Here is a 17,868-nt window from a genome sequence, read left to right as displayed (position 1 = left end):
AAATTTTGCCGAATTTACAATTTTCAAACTTGCCGATTTTTACAATTTTTTTTATTTTTAAAATTTTGCCGATTTTACTATATTTTCAAATTCCAAATACTGCCGATTTTTACATTTATTTCATTTTCCAACATTTTTCCGATTTTTAAAATTGTACCGATACTACAAAATTTTTTCGCTAAAATCGCTTGCTCACTCAACCATTCATTATTTAATTTTATTTATTTATTTTTATTTTTTTTTTTTTTTTGTTCAATTTTTAAGATTTGATCGACGTTGTTGTTGATAGATAATAGATTTTTTATTTTATTTTATTTCATTTTATTTTTTTTTTCATTATTTCAGATTCGATCGACTTGCTCGCGGCATTGCTGACTGTAAAATAAATGTAAGTGATTTTTCAATTTCCAAAGTTTTTACATTTTTTCAATTTTCAAAACTTACTTTCATTTTTTTTTCGATCGTCTTGCTCGCGGCGTTGCTGACTGTAAAAAAAATATAAATGTATAAATACATAATATCGTAATATTGTGTATGCTACGTTTCGCTCACAGCCTACTTACTGTTATTCATTGCAACCATGTCGGTGGAGTAAAATTCGCGCTGTCGAACGGGATAAAAAATATTGTATTGCAGTCTCCTGGCTCTAAACTACCTCCCTACCAATTTTCACTCAAATCTGTTCTGCTGTTCTTGATTTATAAGTGGTGAAACTTTATAGACTTTCTATTATATATGGGAAAATCCTACGTGTCGCACGCTACATTCGCACGATTTTAGCTAATGAAAATCAATTTTTTGGGGGTGTTTTTAAAGATTTACCGTAAACTTTTGTTATGTGTTTAGAGTGAATTGAGAGTACTTTCGGAGGGTATAAGATTTAATTTCACTGGAGTCACTGTTTTGAAAATAATTAATAAAATTGTGACGTGTCCCACGCTACACAAAGTGGAACTTAGTTTCAAAATTTTCATTTCAAACGCAATTTTTAGCGAATTCTGCAAAATAAACCCTATGAAAGTTAATATCCTAAAGAAAGTTAAGAATGTTAGAAGACAAAAACCGATCGTTTGGTCTTAATAATGTTTATAGATTTTTAGCGTAAACCCATTGTGTCGCACGCTAAGCCGCATTAACATAAGACAAAAATCTTTTTATTTAAACTAAACATTATTTATTATATTCATAAATGTGCTTAACAATCAACGTGATTTACTTTTGATTTGTATGTGAGCCCAATCAGAGGCAAAAAATTGTGAAGAATACAAAAGGGATTTGAAGGTGTGCGCAGAGCACGAATGTAAGTAAAATTATGAAAATTATAATGAAAATTGGGTTTGATACAAATTTTTGCATTTATAATGATCGAAATTTTTTTTCTGCTTTAAATTCTTTAAATTCGATATCTACTTTAATGTTCCATATAAAGAAACATTACAAAATGTGAAATTTAATAATTGATCGCTGGTGGACTGTTTCTGGGATTTGCCCATATATGGGTAATTCCATGGCGAAATTTGTCCCGTGCGAGACTTTTCACACTGCACTGCAGTGAAAATAACTTAAACTGAAACAATTTTTAAAGTAAGTGAATGTTATTCTTAAAGCTCTAGATAAGCACTATACTTAGAGCAAAGATTGATTTTAGGAACTTAATCTGTTTTCCGATATAAATATATAATTTTTTGGTTTTGCGTACGAATTGGTTAATTTTTGCAATTATCAGAACAGAAAACAAAACAGAAAGAAAATTCCAAAACCAATCTTAGCTCAAATTAAAGTACTTATCTAGAGCTATAAAAAGTAATCTTTTCTTATTTTCAAAATTGTTTCAGTTTATGTTATTTTCAATGTAAAGAGTCTCGCACGGGACAAATTCCGCCATGGAATTACCCATATATAGATATGTAGTACATATTATGTACATATGTGCACCTTAACATAGACGCAGCTGAACATTCAAGCCATGTCGCACTTAGCATCAGAATCTGAATTTCGTGAGTTTACCGCTCAATATTATAAGTCTTTTAAAATTAGGGCATTTGATATTATAAATGTAGCAAAAAAAAAGTCGGTTATACCAATAAAATACACCGAACGACGGGAAATCTATTTTGATATTTTACTCGTTTATTTAGCTAAGATTTTGATAAAATGAAATTTTGAAAAATTAAATTAAATTCCGCAAGCATTGGACCTTAAACTTGGAATGGGAGCATTTATTATTAATAAAACACTAGAGTAAATTAAGCTGAATCATACTTCTAGTGAGCTTTTCTTAGTGATAGCAAGGTTGACACACTATTTTTAGTACAGAAAGTTTGTTTGCAAGTTTTGCCACTGTCACAGTCTAAAGCCAAGAAAACTGATTTAAAACTAGAATTTAGTAGTTTGTATTTTGAATGTATAAAACATATATTTTTTTTATAAGAGGTCGATTCAAAATCTGTGCTTCCTATATAATATGATACATAGGCTCTCAAAATGTTAGTACGATTTAAATATTTTGTTAAGATGCGTTTTGCGTATAAAGCGATTCTCGCTCTCCTGGTGTGCCTACGTACAATATATTATTGCATTAGCTGAAGCAATTCAGGCGAGTACTGTGTCACCTAAAGACGACATTGAAAAGTGGCAAACCTTAAACTAAATCAAAATCTGGAATGTGACCATCGCAGATGATTACAGGTTACCACAAATCAGTCTCGCGCCTCGATCGCCAAAAAGAGAAATTGATAAGGACAAATGAAATGAATACTCGAATGGTGCCTTCTCCAAACTTATACTTTTATCTGTTCCTATGCTTTGCGATGTTGACAACACTTTTTTGAATACAATAAGTTTGTTTGCAAATTTCGCCACGATCATAGTCTAAAATAAGTAAAAAAACTAAAATTTTTTTATTAAATGTATATAACATATATGTTATATAATTATTAATATATATGTGTAAATATGTTTTTCCCAAATCTAAGCACTCAATTATTCTACATTTTCGGATTGCGATTGGGTGATCAGTCGGTACCTGCTATATAAGCTGATAAATATGCTTTTGAAACGTTAGTACGATTTAAATATTTTTTGAAGATGCGCATTGCTTATACAGCGATTCTCACCTTCCTGGTGTGTGATCTGGTAAATAATTATAAGGAGTGGGTTTCCGTTTTTACATAACGACAATATTTACAGACCATCGGAAGTACTGCTCTAGCCTCCAGCCTTGAACATGATTTGAAAGAAGCTGCTATCGAGACTCAAATCCTCGTCAACAAAGCCGACGTACAATCTCTTATTAAATTAATTGAAGTAATTGAGGCGAATAAGATTTTACCAGAAGAGGATCTTCCAAAGTGGCATGCATATGCTGTTCAGTTAAAATCTTGGAATGTTACTATCGATGACGATTATAATAAACCCCAACGCAGTCTTCTGCCAGTGCCAGGACCAGAAGAGTATAGAAAATTAGATGAATATTCCAATGGTGCCCACTCCAAAATTGTATCCGATCTACGTAAACTCACCGCTCAATATTATACGGCTTTCCAGATTAAAGCATCTAATATTATAAATACAGCAAAAGAATCCGGATATACCAATATAATCGTGGATAGCTTTTTTGCTGATTTTGCTATAGCAGAAGGCGATCGACGACAAATCTATTTCGATATTTTACTATCTCATCTAATTAAGGGTAAATCTTAAAAACTCATATATTCAACAATTTTATGTATACTCCAACATTAATTCTTTTTGACTTCTAATTACCCTGAAAATCAGGAGAAATTGATAAGGACAAACTAAATGAATACTCGAAGGGTGTCTTCTCCAAACTTATATCCGATTTGCATAAACTCAGCGCTCAATATTATGCGTCGTTAAAGAATAGGGCCTCTGATATTATAAATGTAGTAAAATAGGCAGGATATGCCAATTTAATCCTAAATACCAAAATTAAATATTGCAAGCATCAACACTAATCTTTTCATTTCAAAAAAGTTATAACGTAATGGGAGCAATAATTACTAATACAGCGCAAGAATATTCATGGCCGAAATCATACTTCTATCAGTCTGCTTCTTAGAGAGAGCAAAGTTGACAACGCTATTTATACCCGCTACCCATAGGGTAGAAGGGTATTATAACTTTGTGCCGGCAGGAAATGTATGTAACAGGTAGAAGGAGGCATCTCCGACCCTATAAAGTATATATATTCTTGATCAGCGTCAACAGCCGAGACGATATAGCCATGTCCGTCTGTCCGTCTGTGTGTCTGTGTGTCTGTGTGTCCGTCCGTCTGTCCGTATGAACACCTAGATCTCAGAGACTACGAGAGATAGAGCTATAATTTTTTTTCGACAGCATTTGTTATGTTTGCACGCAGATCAAGTTTGTTTCAAATTTTTGCCACGACCACTTCCGCCCCCGCAAATCAAAAAAATCGAATAACAAGCGTAATTTTAAAGCTAGAGTTGCGAATTTTGGTATATATAATAATAACTATAGTACTTATGATTCCTGAAAATTTGGTTGCGATCAGATAAAAATTGTCGAAGTTATAAAAGAAATACTTTTGTATGGGCAAAAATGCCTACTTATAAGGGTCTTAGTTACTTTGGCTGACAATCTGGTATATTGAGCCGTCTATGGTATATTTTGAATGCGGTACTATATTGATATACCAAACATACCATTTGGTATATTTTTAGTATTTTTTAAGTATTTTCGGTATATTTTCAAAATGATACCGCTATATTTTGCCTTTATTAAAAATGGGTAGCGGGTATCTCACAGTCGAGCACACTCGACTGTAACTTTCTTACTTGTTTTAGTACAAGTTTGCTTGCAAAATTCGCCACAATCATAGTCTAAAATAAAGGAAAGTGAAATAAAACTGGAAGTTTTTATATTTAATGTATATAACATATATGTATATAATTATTAATATATATGTATAAATATATATGTATGTTTTTTTCACAAATCTAAGCACTCAACTATTCTACATTTTCGGATCGCGGTCGCGTGATCAGTCGGTGCCTGCTATATAAGCTGATAATTATGCATTTGAAACGTTAGTACGACTTAAATAATCTGAAGATGAGTGTTTCGTACACAGCGATTCTTGCACTCCTGTGTGTTCTGGTAAATAATTATAAACAGTGGGTTTGCGTTTTTAAATAACGAAAGCATTTACAGAGCATCGGAAGTTCTGCTCTAGCGTCCAGCCTCGAACATGATTTGAAAGAAGCTGCTGTCGAGACTCAAATCCTCGTCAACAAAGCCGCCGTACAATTTCTCATTAAATTAATTGAAGTAATTGAGGCCAATAAGATTTTACCTGAAGAGGACCTTCCAAAGTGGCATGCATATGCTGTTCAGTTAAAATCTTGGAATGTTACCATCGAAACCAATTATACTAAACCCCAACACAGTCTTCTGTCTCAGTCACCACAAGAAGCGTATAGAAAATTAAATGAATATTCGAATGGTGCCTACTCCAAAATTCTATCCGATCTACGTAAACTCACCGCTCAATATTATACGGCTTTCCAGATTAAAGCATCTAATATTATAAATGCAGCAAAAGAATCCGGATATACCAATAACAACGTGGACATGACATTTGCCAAATTGTCTACGTCAGAAGGCGATCAACAACAATTCTATTTCGATGTTTTACTATCTTCTCTAACTAGGGGTGAAGCAAAGTGAAAAATTTGAAAATAAAATTAAATTATGCAGTATATTGATTAGCCATTTGCAAGTGTGCATGCGAAAAATGTTTTTGGATTGATTTTTGTTAAGACCATTTAATTATCAGTCCCAAGCAATATATGAATATTATTTGTTTTATAATAGTATGTTGTTTTTTTGGGAAAGTAATACTCCAACATTAATTTTTCTTCACTTCCAATTAGCCTGCAATGAGAATTTAGGCATATCAATCAATCATTCTTTGACTTGACAGCTCTTGACACACCGTGATATGCCAGCTAATTGATTAGCCATACTAAATGCCAAAAAAGATAAAAATGTCTTTCAGACTGTATCGAGAACTGCTTATAACAAGATGGTTCAATTAGCTGAAGGGGAGTCCGAGAGCCGTCGACTCTTTAGAGATTTTCTACGCAATAGTTATATCAGCGGACTGCAGCCCTTTCTCTTTGAGACCTCAGTGCGCTATGCCAAGTGAGTATGACTGCGATTTCCCTCTTTTGTGAGACCATTACAAAGTCTATTGACAGAGCTCTCTGGCTAACGTTTCTGGCTGTGATTGTAGTCTCGACCCACATCGTTATCGTCAACCTGACACTCGAGTACATCGTGCAACCCACTGAAATTCATATGTCCCCCAATCAGGTGCATGTGGCAAACAGTCCCTTTCCTGCCGTCGCCATCTGCAGCTCCAACATGATCAGCAAACGACAAATGCAAACTTATGCTGCCAAAATGTAAGTCGTTTATTTCGTAGTTCTTTTTAATCGAAGTATCCCAGAGTCTTGACCTCACTAACCATGGCCACAATCGAGTCCAACAACTCCTCGCTGGCAGGAATAATCTGGGCAGCGGGCAACCTGAAACCAGTTGCATAAGAGGTGGAAGAAGGACGCAGCTCATAGCAGAAAGACATGCGAACACCCTGAGTGCCATAAGCCCAATCAACGCTGGCACCAGCTGCGGGGTAGATGGCATCATAGATATTGCCACCAGTGTACTTGGTGTTGTAACGCTTGGACACTGCGCTCACAGCGGCATTGAACACTTGCTGGAAGTCCTTGACGTTGTCGGGCAACGACTTGGTGTGGCCATAAGGATACAGCAGATACTGCGAGTAGGCGTGGAGCGAGATGTACAGCTGAATCTTGTCCTTTATCGAGGCAATGTATTCGGACAGTGACTGGGTTTCGATCTCAGAGAAGGCTTTGGGTCCAGCGTAGGTATCGGAGCAGGCACTGCTGCTGGCGCCCACCTCGTTCCAGTGGAAGCCCCAGTTGCGGTTCGGATCAGCGCCATAGCAGCTGCCATAGGGAGTGCGAGTCTTGCGCCACAGGCGATCATTGGTGTGGGTGTAAACGAAGCCGTCGGGATTGGCATGGGGAATGACATACCAATTGTAGTTCTCGGCCAAGTTCTTGACGGAATCCACCTCAGAGGTCAGCAGTTGGTTGATGATGTAGGTGGCAGCTGCGGGAGCAATCCATTCGCGAGCATGAATGCCAGCCTCCAGAAAGATGCCGGGCTTTTCGGCGCCGCTCTTGGAGATTTTCAGACCCAGAATCGATCGACCCTGGTAGGTCTTGCCACCCTCAATTAGGGTTACAGCATTGGGGTACTTCTTGGCCAGGGATTGCATCCAGGTGTAGGTGTCATCCAGTTCATAGTACTGCACCCAGTTGTAGTCGGTGCTAGCGCGACCCTTGATGGCAACCTTCTCGTCGACCTCATCCATAGACTTCTGGAAATCCTTCGATTGCAGCTCGTATTTAATCTCAGCCTTGCCCATCAGGTCCAATAGATCGGGCACCTTGTGGGGAGCGACAACCATCTGAACATCGGTGCCCACAATGTGCACACCATCTAGGAAGAGGATGGAGTCGGTGGAACCCTCCAGATCCTTCAGTACGGCGAGTTGAGCCTCGTTCGCTGCATTGGCCTTGTAGAGGCGATAGTTGTCGTAGCGGACACGTTCCGCCTGGCCAACAGCAAGCGTGGCCAACAGGCCCAAAGAGAGCGAATATCAGAGACTTGTTCAGCGACATGGTTGTCGTTGGTATGAGTTTGCCGAAGGTGTGTTGTGGTCTTATATAGGCAGGCATTTGTTGTCAGTAAATTCTTCGTGTCTGCTTGATTGTGGGGCGATAAGTCAGTCAAAGGCATCTTATTTATTGTCCTTGCAGTTTGTCAATCTCTTGGGCTTTAAATAAGCTGGTAAGGCGAAGTAAGAATTTTGTCTTATCAGCACAAATATTGATTATAAATCATGCAATCGTAAATATAAAAATGATTACAAATTGCAGTTTTGTTATTTTGATTAATGAAAATTAATCATTTGTATTTCACAAAATAACAAAGAATATTTTAGGTATTTAAACTTAAATTATTTAAAAAATCAGAAGCTATTTATATGTGACTATTATGTGGCCAACTCTATTTGAATTCACGCTCAACTTGCATGCTAATGTCAAATCTAATCGACAGCTATCTACACCAGTCAACACACAATCCGCAACCGAGTGGCAACTCCTCCTTCTACTCCCCGATAGAATCCCCGCAGTTAGAAGTCTTGGCGCGGCGACTGCTTCTGTTGGCCAACTTTTACCTGCATGCCCACGATGAGTCGCAGTTAGACGTCGACGAATTAGGTCAACTTCATCGACTGCTCAGCAGCTACCACAATGGGAGCGACTACTCGGTGCACGATATACTCAGGGAGTTATCGCCCGACTGCGGTGACTTGGTGCTGCGTGGGATAATCTATGGCGCGCCAGTGAACACAAGTCAGCTATTTATCAAGCGAACCACTTCGTCGGGTGTGTGCTGCATATTTAACTATCGTCGACCAAGTGATTCGCAATATCCGTGAGTGAGAAATTTAGAAAAGTACTTGTCCAAAGTCTAAGCTAATGGAATGCACATATTTCTTTATGCAGATGGAAGCGTGCTCTGGAGGATGCTGAATTATATGCATTGCCACATGTTATGTTCGAGTCGAATTCCATTTTAAATGGCATACAATTTGTGCTGCAGGACACAACGAAAGATGATTACACAATGACATATTTTAGTAATACAGCATTTCGGGTAAAAAATTCGATTAAATGATATTTACTTCGATTTCTGTTCCAACTTATACAAATAATTATTAAAAACTAAATAATTTTTCTTATTGGTTTCGATTTTAATCATGATTTCATTCATATTTCTGAATTAATAGTTTAAATTATATATTATATTATATCATATATAGCATTTTTTCAGTTTTACATTATTAGAACAAACATTAGAGATTATTTGAACCAAAATTTGAGTACTACAATTATTGTTTGTAGGAAATTATAGCTCTTTAGCTTTAGGTTTAGGTAGGTCCGGCTGCCCCTACGAGGGGCGGAGCATACACCAGTGTAGGTCCGTATTTGTGTCGGTATAATGTATCTTCGTCTCAGAAATCGCACATTATGGAGGTAAAAGATCGTTTAGGCACGAGGTATTTCAGCCGTAGCCGCTAGATATAAACAGAGAAGATGGTCCACTGTTTCCTTAACTCCGGACTCAATGTAACTCTTTACAAAGAAGAATTTTAAATGAAAATCAGTGATTGTTTTTAATCTGTGATTAAAACTGGCAATTTATACTCTCAGATCTGCTTCTGCGTACTTAATAGATCTGGATTTCACTGAATAAATATTAATAACAATAATTTATACTAGATGTTGAATTGCTGGAATTGACCTTAAATGATGTAAGGCATGAGAATAAAAAAACATTTTGTTCATAAATATACTAACAACTTTGAAGCAATTGCTTGCACACTTGCCTATTAAACATCGCTCATGTAAAATTTGATTTTTACAATAATTTCTCGAAAAAACTTGATGTGAGAATATTTATTGATGCAAATAATTATAGAAATCTTTACTGAAGTTAATGTAGACAGATAAATTGAATTTGTATTTAGCATAGAACTTTTTTTACGGTACACTTTTTTCGAATGATAAACTTTCATAACAAATATACTACGTTTTAGCTGCAACTATTTCCCAAGGATGATTATGCGACAATTCAGTCCAACACAAATGGTGCAATTCTTGTCGACCATGAAACCATAGTGGAAATTCCCATACAACCCAAATTCTTCGACAGCAGTGCTGCAGTGCGAGGTGTTACACCTGAGACGCGACGCTGCTATTTTTCCGAGGAGGGCAAGAAGATATTGAATCAGTAAGAGAGAAATCACGGTCAGAAATCCGTATAATAACATTATTTAATACTTTGAAGATCCTACTACTCAATGGACGAGTGCCTGTTGCGTTGTCGAATCGACAGCATGTTGCAGCATTGTGGTTGCGTCTCCTCGCCATTGGCAGGCAGTGTCATGAATATCACCTACTGCACACTGCTCGATTTGCCGTGTCTGATGAAGTGGAAGCGCGTTTGGTTCAGCTACACGGAATTCCCATATGTGCATCAGGATAATGAGGAAATTGAGACGGGTATTGATCAGTGTAAGCATTGTTTGCCCACCTGCAATGGAGTCGACTTTGAGATTGTGAGTAATGTGGCCCCATTGCGTCGTACCTACAATTCATCTGGCTATTTCCATGGTTTGCTGTAAGTCATCATTCCACATGCTGAATTCATACAATTAATGCATATTCATATTTGCAGCAAGGGCTTGACCAACGATCGACCTTTGTCCATTATCAAGTTATTCTTCAGACTGCGCTTTGCTCAGGCAACTGAAATGGATATGGTTGGCGATTGGGTAGTTCTGCTCAGTTGAGTCTGTCTTAACTTACATATATTTTTTTCATTATCTGAGATTGGTTAAACAGATTGGCTGTTTTAATTTAACTTATTTAATTGCACACTTTAAACGTTCTAGCTGTTTGTACTTTTTTATGTAAAACCTTTACTTTTTGTGTTTTGCAATTTTACAAACTGCAATGGCAAATTTATCATTTTTGGGACTTCCCTGTTTTTCACGATTGCAATAAAAGTAGAGATTATAAATTAGTCGCTTTCATGTCGAGTTTAGACAGTTCTCTCGTAATTTCCCTATCAGTAATAATGACGTATCTTAAACAATATAACAAACAATTACCAACGTAGATTTTTTCAATTTATTGTTTGGGTCTTCCGTTGAGTATCGGACAAGTATTACAGAAGTTCGCTTAACAACATATTTCGCATTTACCGATCCCAGTATTGAGCCAGAATTAACTGAGTTACATAAATTAAATTGCATACACAATATCTTTCATTATTCATTCTATTGCAGATCGTTTTGGTGGCATTCTATCGTTGATGTATGGCTTTAGCATTATCAGCTATATTGAAATACTTTACTATCTGACGGGCAAATGGTTTGTGTACTACTATCGAGCGTGCAGCAATAAAATGAAGGGTGCTAAAACAGATGCAAACGTTTACACATTTCACTGGAATGAGTTGCAGCCACGTGCAGCTGCACGATCAGTGCGTAAGCCGTGAATAATACAACATATGTAGAACAATAGATTTATGTGAATGCTTAGCACAAGACACAGTATATATTGAAATCGCTTCAATTGCTTACATAAATTCAACAAATCGTATCGAACTTACATAAAATAAACTGCAGTTATGTATGTTTGTGTTTGTTGTGTATTCTAATGCCAAAACTTGTCCTTCTCATCCTCGACCTAATAATCATCGCCACGAGACACGACCTCCTTGCAAGTGGGCCGCAGCATAATGGTGTGCTCATATTGAGCCGTGTAACAGCCCTTAGTGTCGCACAATGGTGGATAGGCCTCGACAATACCCTTGTCGCATAGATCCTTCAATGCCATTTGATATTTGGTGGCGCCAGCGCGATCCAGCCAACGTTTGCAGAAGGCTAAGGTGCCGAAGTGCTTGTTGATCGTGCCCAACAATTGCTTGGAAGACTGCAGACGCAATGGCACAAATGGCAAATCAAAGTTCTTCATGTAATGCGAACAATCCATGTCATCGTGGACCATTCCGCGACCCGTCGAGCCGAATGTCTCGATGGCATAGAACTCATCCTCCTCCATGCGTGTGGATTCACCACCCTTAACAATTGGCACCGTTTTGCCAGCATGAATACCTGCAAGATACCAATCAAATTAAAATATCCAATTTACTCTACTGATTAATTGCATTGCTTACGGTACGGGCTAATCGAGTGTCCGTTTAAATTACGTATGGCCTTGATGGGATAGGTTTTGCCATCAAGCTCGATTTCATACGATTCCATCACCTCTTGAATAGCTGAGCCAATGTCGCATAGGCGCACATCAATGCCCGCCTCCTTGATGCCAGTGTTAGTGGCCTCCTTGACAGCCTGCAGCAACTTGTCGTACTTATTGTTGAACGTCAGCGTGAACGCACAGTCAATGATGCGTCCCTTGATGTGTGTGCCAAAATCAATTTTGCACACATCATCGTACTGCAGCACAGTAGTATCACCAGCATTGGGTGTGTAATGGGCAGCGCAATGATTGAGCGAGCATCCGGTGGGAAAAGCTAAGCCAGCATCCAGACCATTCTCACCAATTAGACGACGTGCCGTGTTTTCCAGCTCCTCACAGATTTGTATCATGGTCATGCCTGGCTTAATGTAGTTTTGCATATACTGACGTGTCTGACGATGTGCTTCGGCTGCCTGCCGCAGCTCCTGGTAGATGTCGTTATTCACGCGATCGAGGGCACGTTTCTCCTCTGAAGTGAAGCGGTCCTTGGCAGTGCGATCGTCGGGCATATCCTTTGGAGTAGGATGCTCCATAATCTGACCCTCTGGATAGATGTTATTGGGGAAGAGCTCGGAAATGGGAATGGTTGGAGGATTTGTTTGACCACCTCCTGATTTTTTGCCCTTGTTCTTCTTCTTGGCCGGCTGACCGGTTCCTGTTGGCGCCTTTTTCTCAGCATCGCCATTTGTGGTCGTCTCTGGCTCACCCCCCTCGGCAACCTTTTTAGCAGCAGCCTCTGAATTATTGCAAATATGTAAGTAGGGAAAGAATTGCGCATGTGAAATATGAATCTACATACAAACACACAAGTATGTGCTCATATTTATATATATATGTATGTACATCTGCATGTGTGCAAAAGTGCATTTGGAATTTCAGGTCACTCACCTTGCCGTAGTTTCTTGTTGTTCGGCTTTGGCTTCTTCTGTTTTTTACCATCTTCGCCGGCAGCTGTTGCAGCTACTTCGGACACAACGTCCTCAACTTTTGGTGTCTCCACGGCTGACATAATATCAATGCTTTTTGTGTAAAATTGCAAAAAGTAACTTGCGGCTACAAAAGCAATGAGTGATGAAGTTAAAGCACGAGGTTAGTGATGAGAAGAAACGCACACACGATATATTTTAGCACGTTACCGATAAGTTATATCGATTATTTAGAACACGCACAATTTTGAACTTTACTCTATTCGGCTAACTTAATTTCATAAGCTTATCCGATTGATAATAAAATTAAAATAAGCATTTTCCAGTATATGGTATTGTCTCAAATGAACAATTCTATTATAATGCAACTATTGTGATTGTATCAACATCGTCTTTATCGATAGATATTAGGTGCGCAAGTGTTGTAAAACCAATAATAGTCTAGCTAATTATTGTTTGTTTGTTTGCTTTCTCCTTAACGAAAAATATTTTTATATTTTAATGCTCAACATTTGACAAGAAATTGTTTCGGTTAAATTATTTTTAACAAATTTTTTAAGATGTATCATATGTAATTATCGTGATACTTGAAAAGCCATTGATGCTGCCAAACAATGGATGTTATCGATAATTCGTGGCGGTGGATCGATAATCAAGTAGGTGTTTATTTTTAACGATATGGATGAAATTTTGTTTCCAACTCAAAATTCCCTAAGTGACAATGATGATGGGGATTTAAAGTTCTTTAACACGACCACTGAAAGCAGAAAAGATAGCGAAACATCAGATACCGGTGGTGAGGGCACCGGCAATGACGGAGACACTGATGCCAAGGAAAGCAAACACTTCGTTGATGCCGATGGCGACTCTGGAGAGCCCTCGCAAAAGAAGCTGAAGACTAAAAAAGAGCTCGAAGAGGAAGAACGTGAAAGAATGCAGTAAGTTTCACGTAAACTCTTAGGAGATTCTTATTTAACTTGTTTATGTACGCTGCAGAGTTCTGGTGTCCAACTTCACAGAGGAGCAACTAGACCGCTACGAAATGTATCGTCGATCCGCGTTCCCAAAAGCGGCTGTTAAACGACTAATGCAGACTATAACAGGTTGCTCAGTCTCCCAAAATGTGGTCATAGCCATGTCTGGCATTGCCAAGGTATTTGTGGGAGAAGTGGTGGAGGAAGGTAAGCACAACGTTATACCAGGGAAACAACCTGCATAAAGTATAATTACAATTTAATTTCATATAGCTCTGGATGTGATGGAAGCGCAAGGAGAATCTGGCGCACTGCAGCCAAAATTCATACGCGAAGCTGTGCGTCGATTACGCAGCAAAGGACGCATGCCCATTGGACGCTTTCAGCAACCTTACTTTAGATTAAACTAGTTACTAAACATATAATATATAGCTTAAGACAATACATAGATTACGTAAATATACAAAAAGCGTCTTTATTCGTTAAATATGTTTTTATAAGCTAAGATCCTATACTAATTCTTATTACGTGCCTCCGCCTGCATCGTCTGCAGCACAATGTGCGGCACCAGATGCGACGAATCATAGTTGAGCGGCACTGTGGCCAGTGGCGCAATGCCATCGGATGGAAAATTCAATTCCTGCGCCATCGGTAAATCGCGATCAATAACATCCTGCGCAATTAGTGTCTTCGTCTCCTCATATTCCATGCCCGCCTCCGGTTTGGCACCCATTAGCAGTTTGCCTCGCTGCACACCCATGTATTCCGTGGCCTTGGCATTCAGCGGCAATTGGCCACAGGTGTCAGCGTGCACTTTGCGATGCGCCTGTAGATTGGAGATGCAAGTGAAGCGTTTGCCGCAATTATTGCATAGGAAGCGCTTGATGCCCGTGTGCACAGTCATGTGCGTCAACAGACTCTCGCGATATGGATATTCTTTAGGACAGAGCTGCAACGATTCGACAAACAAAGAAAACATCAATAATTAAAAAAAATAGCAAGGAGAAAGATTAGTAACTATAGTTTCGTACTTAAATTCGTGGTGTTTTTATACTAAATAAAGGATATATAAATAAAAATATAAATCTTAAATCAATTATTAAATATATAACTATAATGAATTCTTAAAATAAGTAAGAAATACTTTTGATAAATAGTCATATAATCAATTTTAACTAAAATAAATTACAAATAGTTTTTGCAAATAAAAATAAGGAACATTTGGCAACTCACATGGCACTTATAGGGCTTGTAGTCGGTGTGCCGCGTTTTCAGATGCGACTTGTACTGCGCCTTCACCTTGAACGTCTTGCCGCACTTGTCGCACTGATACGGCGTCTCCGATTGATGCAGCAGCATGTGCGTCTTCAGTATGCCAGCCGTAGACAACCGCTTGCCGCAGCTGGTGCACTCATAGAGCGGCACACGGCCGCAATCAGAGCGCACGTGATCCGAGAGCGAAGTTCGACCCGTGAACTTCTTCCCACATTTGTCGCAGATGAGATTACGCGGCAAATTTCGTGGCTCCTTCTTGGCATGATAATTCTTCTCGTGGTTCTTGAGACTGTCGTGGCCCGTCATGTACTTGTCACATTTCTCGCAGTATAGCAACTCCTTGTGCTGCTGATGGGCATGCTGTGTGGCCAGTTCCTTGCTGGCGAAGAACAGATTGCAATAGCAGGGACACTTGAATGTTAAGCTGCCATCGTTGCCATGGACTTTCATATGGGTTTCCAGTCGCTTTTCCACCAAATAGATTTTGCTGCATATTTTACATTTGAAAACTTCTTCTTCAAGTTCCGCATGTCCGCCCACATCCTTGAATATGTCCTTGATGTCCTGCTCGTTCAGCTTGTGATCGTCACGTAAATGCTTTTCATATGGCTTGCGTATGTGATAGATTTTCACGCAATGCGGACACTGCCAGGTCTTCTCCATTTTATTCAGCATCTTCAAGCGTTCTTTCAGCTCCTTCTTGGAGATCTTGGACACGCGCCTTGGTCCCGAGGATTGGTCTGGCGACGGCGATGTTTCTATGCCACGTTTGCGATATTTACGTTTGCCATTCGATTTTGTGCGTGATTCTCGCTGTTTGTCATCGTCGGAGCTGCCTGCTCCAGTTTCCCACAGCGCCAGCGCATCCTCCTCCAGGTGCTCGGCACCATTGTGCTTACCCAGAGGCACTGCAGCAATCTCATCCAGTATTCCTGTCGAATGCTCCACCTTGAGACTCTCAAATGGCTTAAGACTCTCATCGGGGCTAAGCAGCACATCCAGCAGCTTGTCTTTCTCATTGCTATAGATGTCGTGAGCGCTGCTTTCCTCCTTGACATAGTTACTGGCATCTTGGTACTCAAAGTCCGGATCAATGGCCTCTACTTTGACCATCGCTGGCGTGGGCAGCTTAAATTGCATAGCATCAGCGTCGTCATCGCTATTGTTGGGTTCAAAGTCGGGATATTCTTCTGCGGAATCGCTCAGCTCCTGGCTGCTAATGGGCTCCTGCTTCAACATCGGCGTCTGCACTTTCAGTCGCGTAGCTAGCGGCACATCATCGTCGCTATCTCCCGAGGAAGCTACTGCGGCTTTGACTGCTCTAGCAACTGCTGGTTGGCTGCATTTCCTTGGCCTGCCGCGTTTCTTTTTGACCTCATTGGGTGACTCAGCTGGAGCGGAAGCTATAAAAGAACAAGGCATTGGTCAGTACGAGCTGTTACTTGGCTACTGGAAGTGAACATACTGCGTTGACGGCGACCACATGTGTCGGGATGCTTTCGTTGATGCTTGGTCAAACTGGATTGGCAAGAGAAACGATGTGAACACGACTTGCACTCGACGGGCAAATCGTTAATGTGCTCGGAATGATGCGATAGGCAGCTCTCACGATCCGAAAAGCTTTTGCCACAGATCTGCAAATATAGTAAAGATATTAAAAAATATCCATAAATGTGAATAGTTGAATTGGTATTCTACCTCACACTTAAAAGGCTTGTCGGCAGTGACCACACACACATTAAACTTGCGATCTTGATGCGCTTCCTCGACATGTGCATCCAACTCCGCCTTGCTGTTAAACAGCACTTCATCGCCCAAGCAGAGGCGGCAGCTTAATGCTCCATGTGTGCTCTTCACATGCTCCTTCAGTTCATTCTCATGGCAATAGTGGGCATCGCAGTGACGACACTGAAATCCTCCCGGCGGCTCATGTTTCTTCACATGCTTCACATAACCGGCCAGCGAGACGAGCGCCTTGTTGCAGACAGGACAATGCAACTTGGGAACGCCGTCTGTAGTAATTTCCACCAGCATTTTCTGGCCAATCGTTGGGGCAGCTGTTAAATATGCATAAGTTATGTAGAACGTCAGCAAAACTTCATTCAAATTGTATTCAAAACACTAATCTTGTTTTGTTTGTTTTCTTTTTGGCTTGTTGTCGCAGCCCTGGCTGCAATGGCGTCTGGCCCTGGTTCTGTTGATTGTCAATGTGTTGACGAGGAAGGGGGTGAGAGGCTACACTGTAGTTCTGCGGCTTACACATAAATACTATAGTATTTTCTTCTCCTATTACATACCCATTTTTGTTGTAATATAATTTCTTTTTTGCTTTTACATATGTATGTGTACTTTGCTTTACTTATTAGCCGCAAAAAATTTAAAAATTAGGCGCAAGTATTTTGCGTATTTGTTGTTGTGCAGCAGCAGCACTGTGAAAAAATTTAACTACTTGCGTTCTACACTTAGAGAATACATATTAGAGATGAGCGATTGTCACGTACCTGTTACTGCACTGAAATACCTTTACATAGCGTGACACGGCTGAAAATGTCAGCAATTTGTGCCCATTAAATAAATATTCACTTGCAAATATTATAAAAGGCGTTTGCAATTTTTATGCTTTAATTTATTGTCGTAGAAATTTAACAAAATTATTATTTTTACATCTGCGTGCATTTGTAATGATATTTAACATTGCTTTGCACTGTTCACCTAAAC

At 39.3% G+C, this 17,868-nt stretch overlaps 7 protein-coding genes across 9 annotated transcripts; 4 read left to right on the top strand and 3 right to left on the bottom strand.

Moving 5' to 3' along the window:
- The first annotated feature begins 3,081 nt into the window (after positions 1–3,081).
- Positions 3,082–3,702, top strand: LOC117563706 (uncharacterized). Its single transcript, XM_034242153.2, has 2 exons — positions 3,082–3,135; positions 3,190–3,702. Exons 1-2 carry the CDS (start codon positions 3,088–3,090, stop codon positions 3,700–3,702), a joined length of 561 nt encoding a protein of 186 aa, XP_034098044.2. The 5' UTR covers positions 3,082–3,087.
- A 1,330-nt stretch (positions 3,703–5,032) lies between these two features.
- LOC117565419 (uncharacterized) lies at positions 5,033–5,856 on the top strand. The gene is made up of 2 exons (XM_034244505.2): positions 5,033–5,142; positions 5,197–5,856. Exons 1-2 carry the CDS (start codon positions 5,098–5,100, stop codon positions 5,710–5,712), a joined length of 561 nt encoding a protein of 186 aa, XP_034100396.1. The 5' UTR covers positions 5,033–5,097; the 3' UTR covers positions 5,713–5,856.
- Positions 5,857–6,054: 198 nt separating this feature from the next.
- LOC117563702 (sodium channel protein Nach) lies at positions 6,055–11,211 on the top strand. Its single transcript, XM_034242145.2, has 8 exons — positions 6,055–6,189; positions 6,246–6,452; positions 8,200–8,580; positions 8,652–8,802; positions 9,746–9,939; positions 9,997–10,329; positions 10,387–10,496; positions 11,000–11,211. Exons 1-8 carry the CDS (start codon positions 6,071–6,073, stop codon positions 11,209–11,211), a joined length of 1,707 nt encoding a protein of 568 aa, XP_034098036.1. The 5' UTR covers positions 6,055–6,070.
- LOC117565414 (zinc carboxypeptidase A 1-like) lies at positions 6,438–7,775 on the bottom strand. The gene is given in 2 exon segments (XM_034244498.2): positions 6,438–7,726; positions 7,728–7,775. Coding segments are annotated over 2 exon segments (1,281 nt in total). The 5' UTR covers positions 7,761–7,775; the 3' UTR covers positions 6,438–6,478.
- Positions 11,212–11,229: 18 nt separating the features above from the next.
- Positions 11,230–13,136, bottom strand: LOC117565411 (methionine aminopeptidase 2). Its single transcript, XM_052002707.1, has 3 exons — positions 12,864–13,136; positions 11,893–12,711; positions 11,230–11,830 (listed from the first exon to the last, which is right to left on the bottom strand). Exons 1-3 carry the CDS (start codon positions 12,982–12,984, stop codon positions 11,403–11,405), a joined length of 1,368 nt encoding a protein of 455 aa, XP_051858667.1. The 5' UTR covers positions 12,985–13,136; the 3' UTR covers positions 11,230–11,402.
- Positions 13,137–13,411: 275 nt separating this feature from the next.
- On the top strand, positions 13,412–14,353 carry LOC117565418 (transcription initiation factor TFIID subunit 11). 2 transcript variants are annotated; one of them, XM_034244504.2, is made up of 4 exons: positions 13,412–13,557; positions 13,618–13,839; positions 13,898–14,082; positions 14,149–14,353. In XM_034244504.2, the coding sequence occupies exons 1-4, from the start codon at positions 13,520–13,522 to the stop codon at positions 14,283–14,285; spliced, it is 582 nt and encodes a 193-aa protein (XP_034100395.2). In that variant the 5' UTR covers positions 13,412–13,519; the 3' UTR covers positions 14,286–14,353. The 2 variants fall into 2 exon arrangements, with proteins under 2 accessions (XP_034100395.2, XP_034100394.1); XM_034244503.2 differs by lacking the exon at positions 13,412–13,557 and having other exon boundaries at positions 13,564–13,839.
- Positions 14,354–14,389: 36 nt separating this feature from the next.
- Positions 14,390–17,607, bottom strand: LOC117565409 (gastrula zinc finger protein xFG20-1). Of its 2 annotated transcripts, none has more exons than XM_034244495.2 (5): positions 17,448–17,607; positions 16,849–17,344; positions 16,616–16,784; positions 15,109–16,553; positions 14,390–14,824 (listed from the first exon to the last, which is right to left on the bottom strand). In XM_034244495.2, the coding sequence occupies exons 2-5, from the start codon at positions 17,182–17,184 to the stop codon at positions 14,390–14,392; spliced, it is 2,385 nt and encodes a 794-aa protein (XP_034100386.2). In that variant the 5' UTR covers positions 17,185–17,344; positions 17,448–17,607. The 2 variants fall into 2 exon arrangements, with proteins under 2 accessions (XP_034100386.2, XP_034100385.2); XM_034244494.2 differs by having other exon boundaries at positions 16,849–17,207.
- Positions 17,608–17,868: the final 261 nt, after the last annotated feature.

This window comes from Drosophila albomicans, chromosome 2L (genome assembly GCF_009650485.2).
Source record: "Drosophila albomicans strain 15112-1751.03 chromosome 2L, ASM965048v2, whole genome shotgun sequence".
Taxonomy (NCBI): Eukaryota; Metazoa; Arthropoda; class Insecta; order Diptera; family Drosophilidae; genus Drosophila; species Drosophila albomicans.
The sequence above is the reverse complement of the archived record's forward strand: the minus strand, read 5'-3'. Positions and strand labels throughout refer to the sequence as shown.

Excerpts from the sequence above, each read along its gene's own strand:
- LOC117563706 (XM_034242153.2), top strand. The coding sequence starts at position 3,088 with ATGCGCATTGCTTATACAGCGATTCTCACCTTCCTGGTGTGTGATCTG. Across the intron at positions 3,136-3,189 it reads CCTTCCTGGTGTGTGATCTG|ACCATCGGAAGTACTGCTCT; the intron begins GTAAATAATTAT and ends CAATATTTACAG.
- LOC117565409 (XM_034244494.2), bottom strand. Across the intron at positions 16,785-16,848 it reads ACAAGCCTTTTAAGTGTGAG|ATCTGTGGCAAAAGCTTTTC; the intron begins GTAGAATACCAA and ends CTATATTTGCAG. Across the intron at positions 16,554-16,615 it reads ATGTGGTCGCCGTCAACGCA|CTTCCGCTCCAGCTGAGTCA; the intron begins GTATGTTCACTT and ends GTTCTTTTATAG.
- LOC117565411 (XM_052002707.1), bottom strand. The coding sequence starts at position 12,984 with ATGTCAGCCGTGGAGACACCAAAAGTTGAGGACGTTGTGTCCGAAGTA. Across the intron at positions 12,712-12,863 it reads CAACAAGAAACTACGGCAAG|AGGCTGCTGCTAAAAAGGTT; the intron begins GTGAGTGACCTG and ends GCAATAATTCAG. Across the intron at positions 11,831-11,892 it reads ACACTCGATTAGCCCGTACC|GTATTCATGCTGGCAAAACG; the intron begins GTAAGCAATGCA and ends GGTATCTTGCAG.
- LOC117565419 (XM_034244505.2), top strand. The coding sequence starts at position 5,098 with ATGAGTGTTTCGTACACAGCGATTCTTGCACTCCTGTGTGTTCTG. Across the intron at positions 5,143-5,196 it reads TTGCACTCCTGTGTGTTCTG|AGCATCGGAAGTTCTGCTCT; the intron begins GTAAATAATTAT and ends AAGCATTTACAG.
- LOC117565418 (XM_034244504.2), top strand. The coding sequence starts at position 13,520 with ATGTTATCGATAATTCGTGGCGGTGGATCGATAATCAA. Across the intron at positions 13,558-13,617 it reads GGCGGTGGATCGATAATCAA|TGACAATGATGATGGGGATT; the intron begins GTAGGTGTTTAT and ends AAATTCCCTAAG. Across the intron at positions 13,840-13,897 it reads GAAGAACGTGAAAGAATGCA|AGTTCTGGTGTCCAACTTCA; the intron begins GTAAGTTTCACG and ends TGTACGCTGCAG.
- LOC117563702 (XM_034242145.2), top strand. The coding sequence starts at position 6,071 with ATGGTTCAATTAGCTGAAGGGGAGTCCGAGAGCCGTCGACTCTTTAGA. Across the intron at positions 10,330-10,386 it reads GGCTATTTCCATGGTTTGCT|CAAGGGCTTGACCAACGATC; the intron begins GTAAGTCATCAT and ends TCATATTTGCAG. Across the intron at positions 10,497-10,999 it reads CGATTGGGTAGTTCTGCTCA|ATCGTTTTGGTGGCATTCTA; the intron begins GTTGAGTCTGTC and ends ATTCTATTGCAG.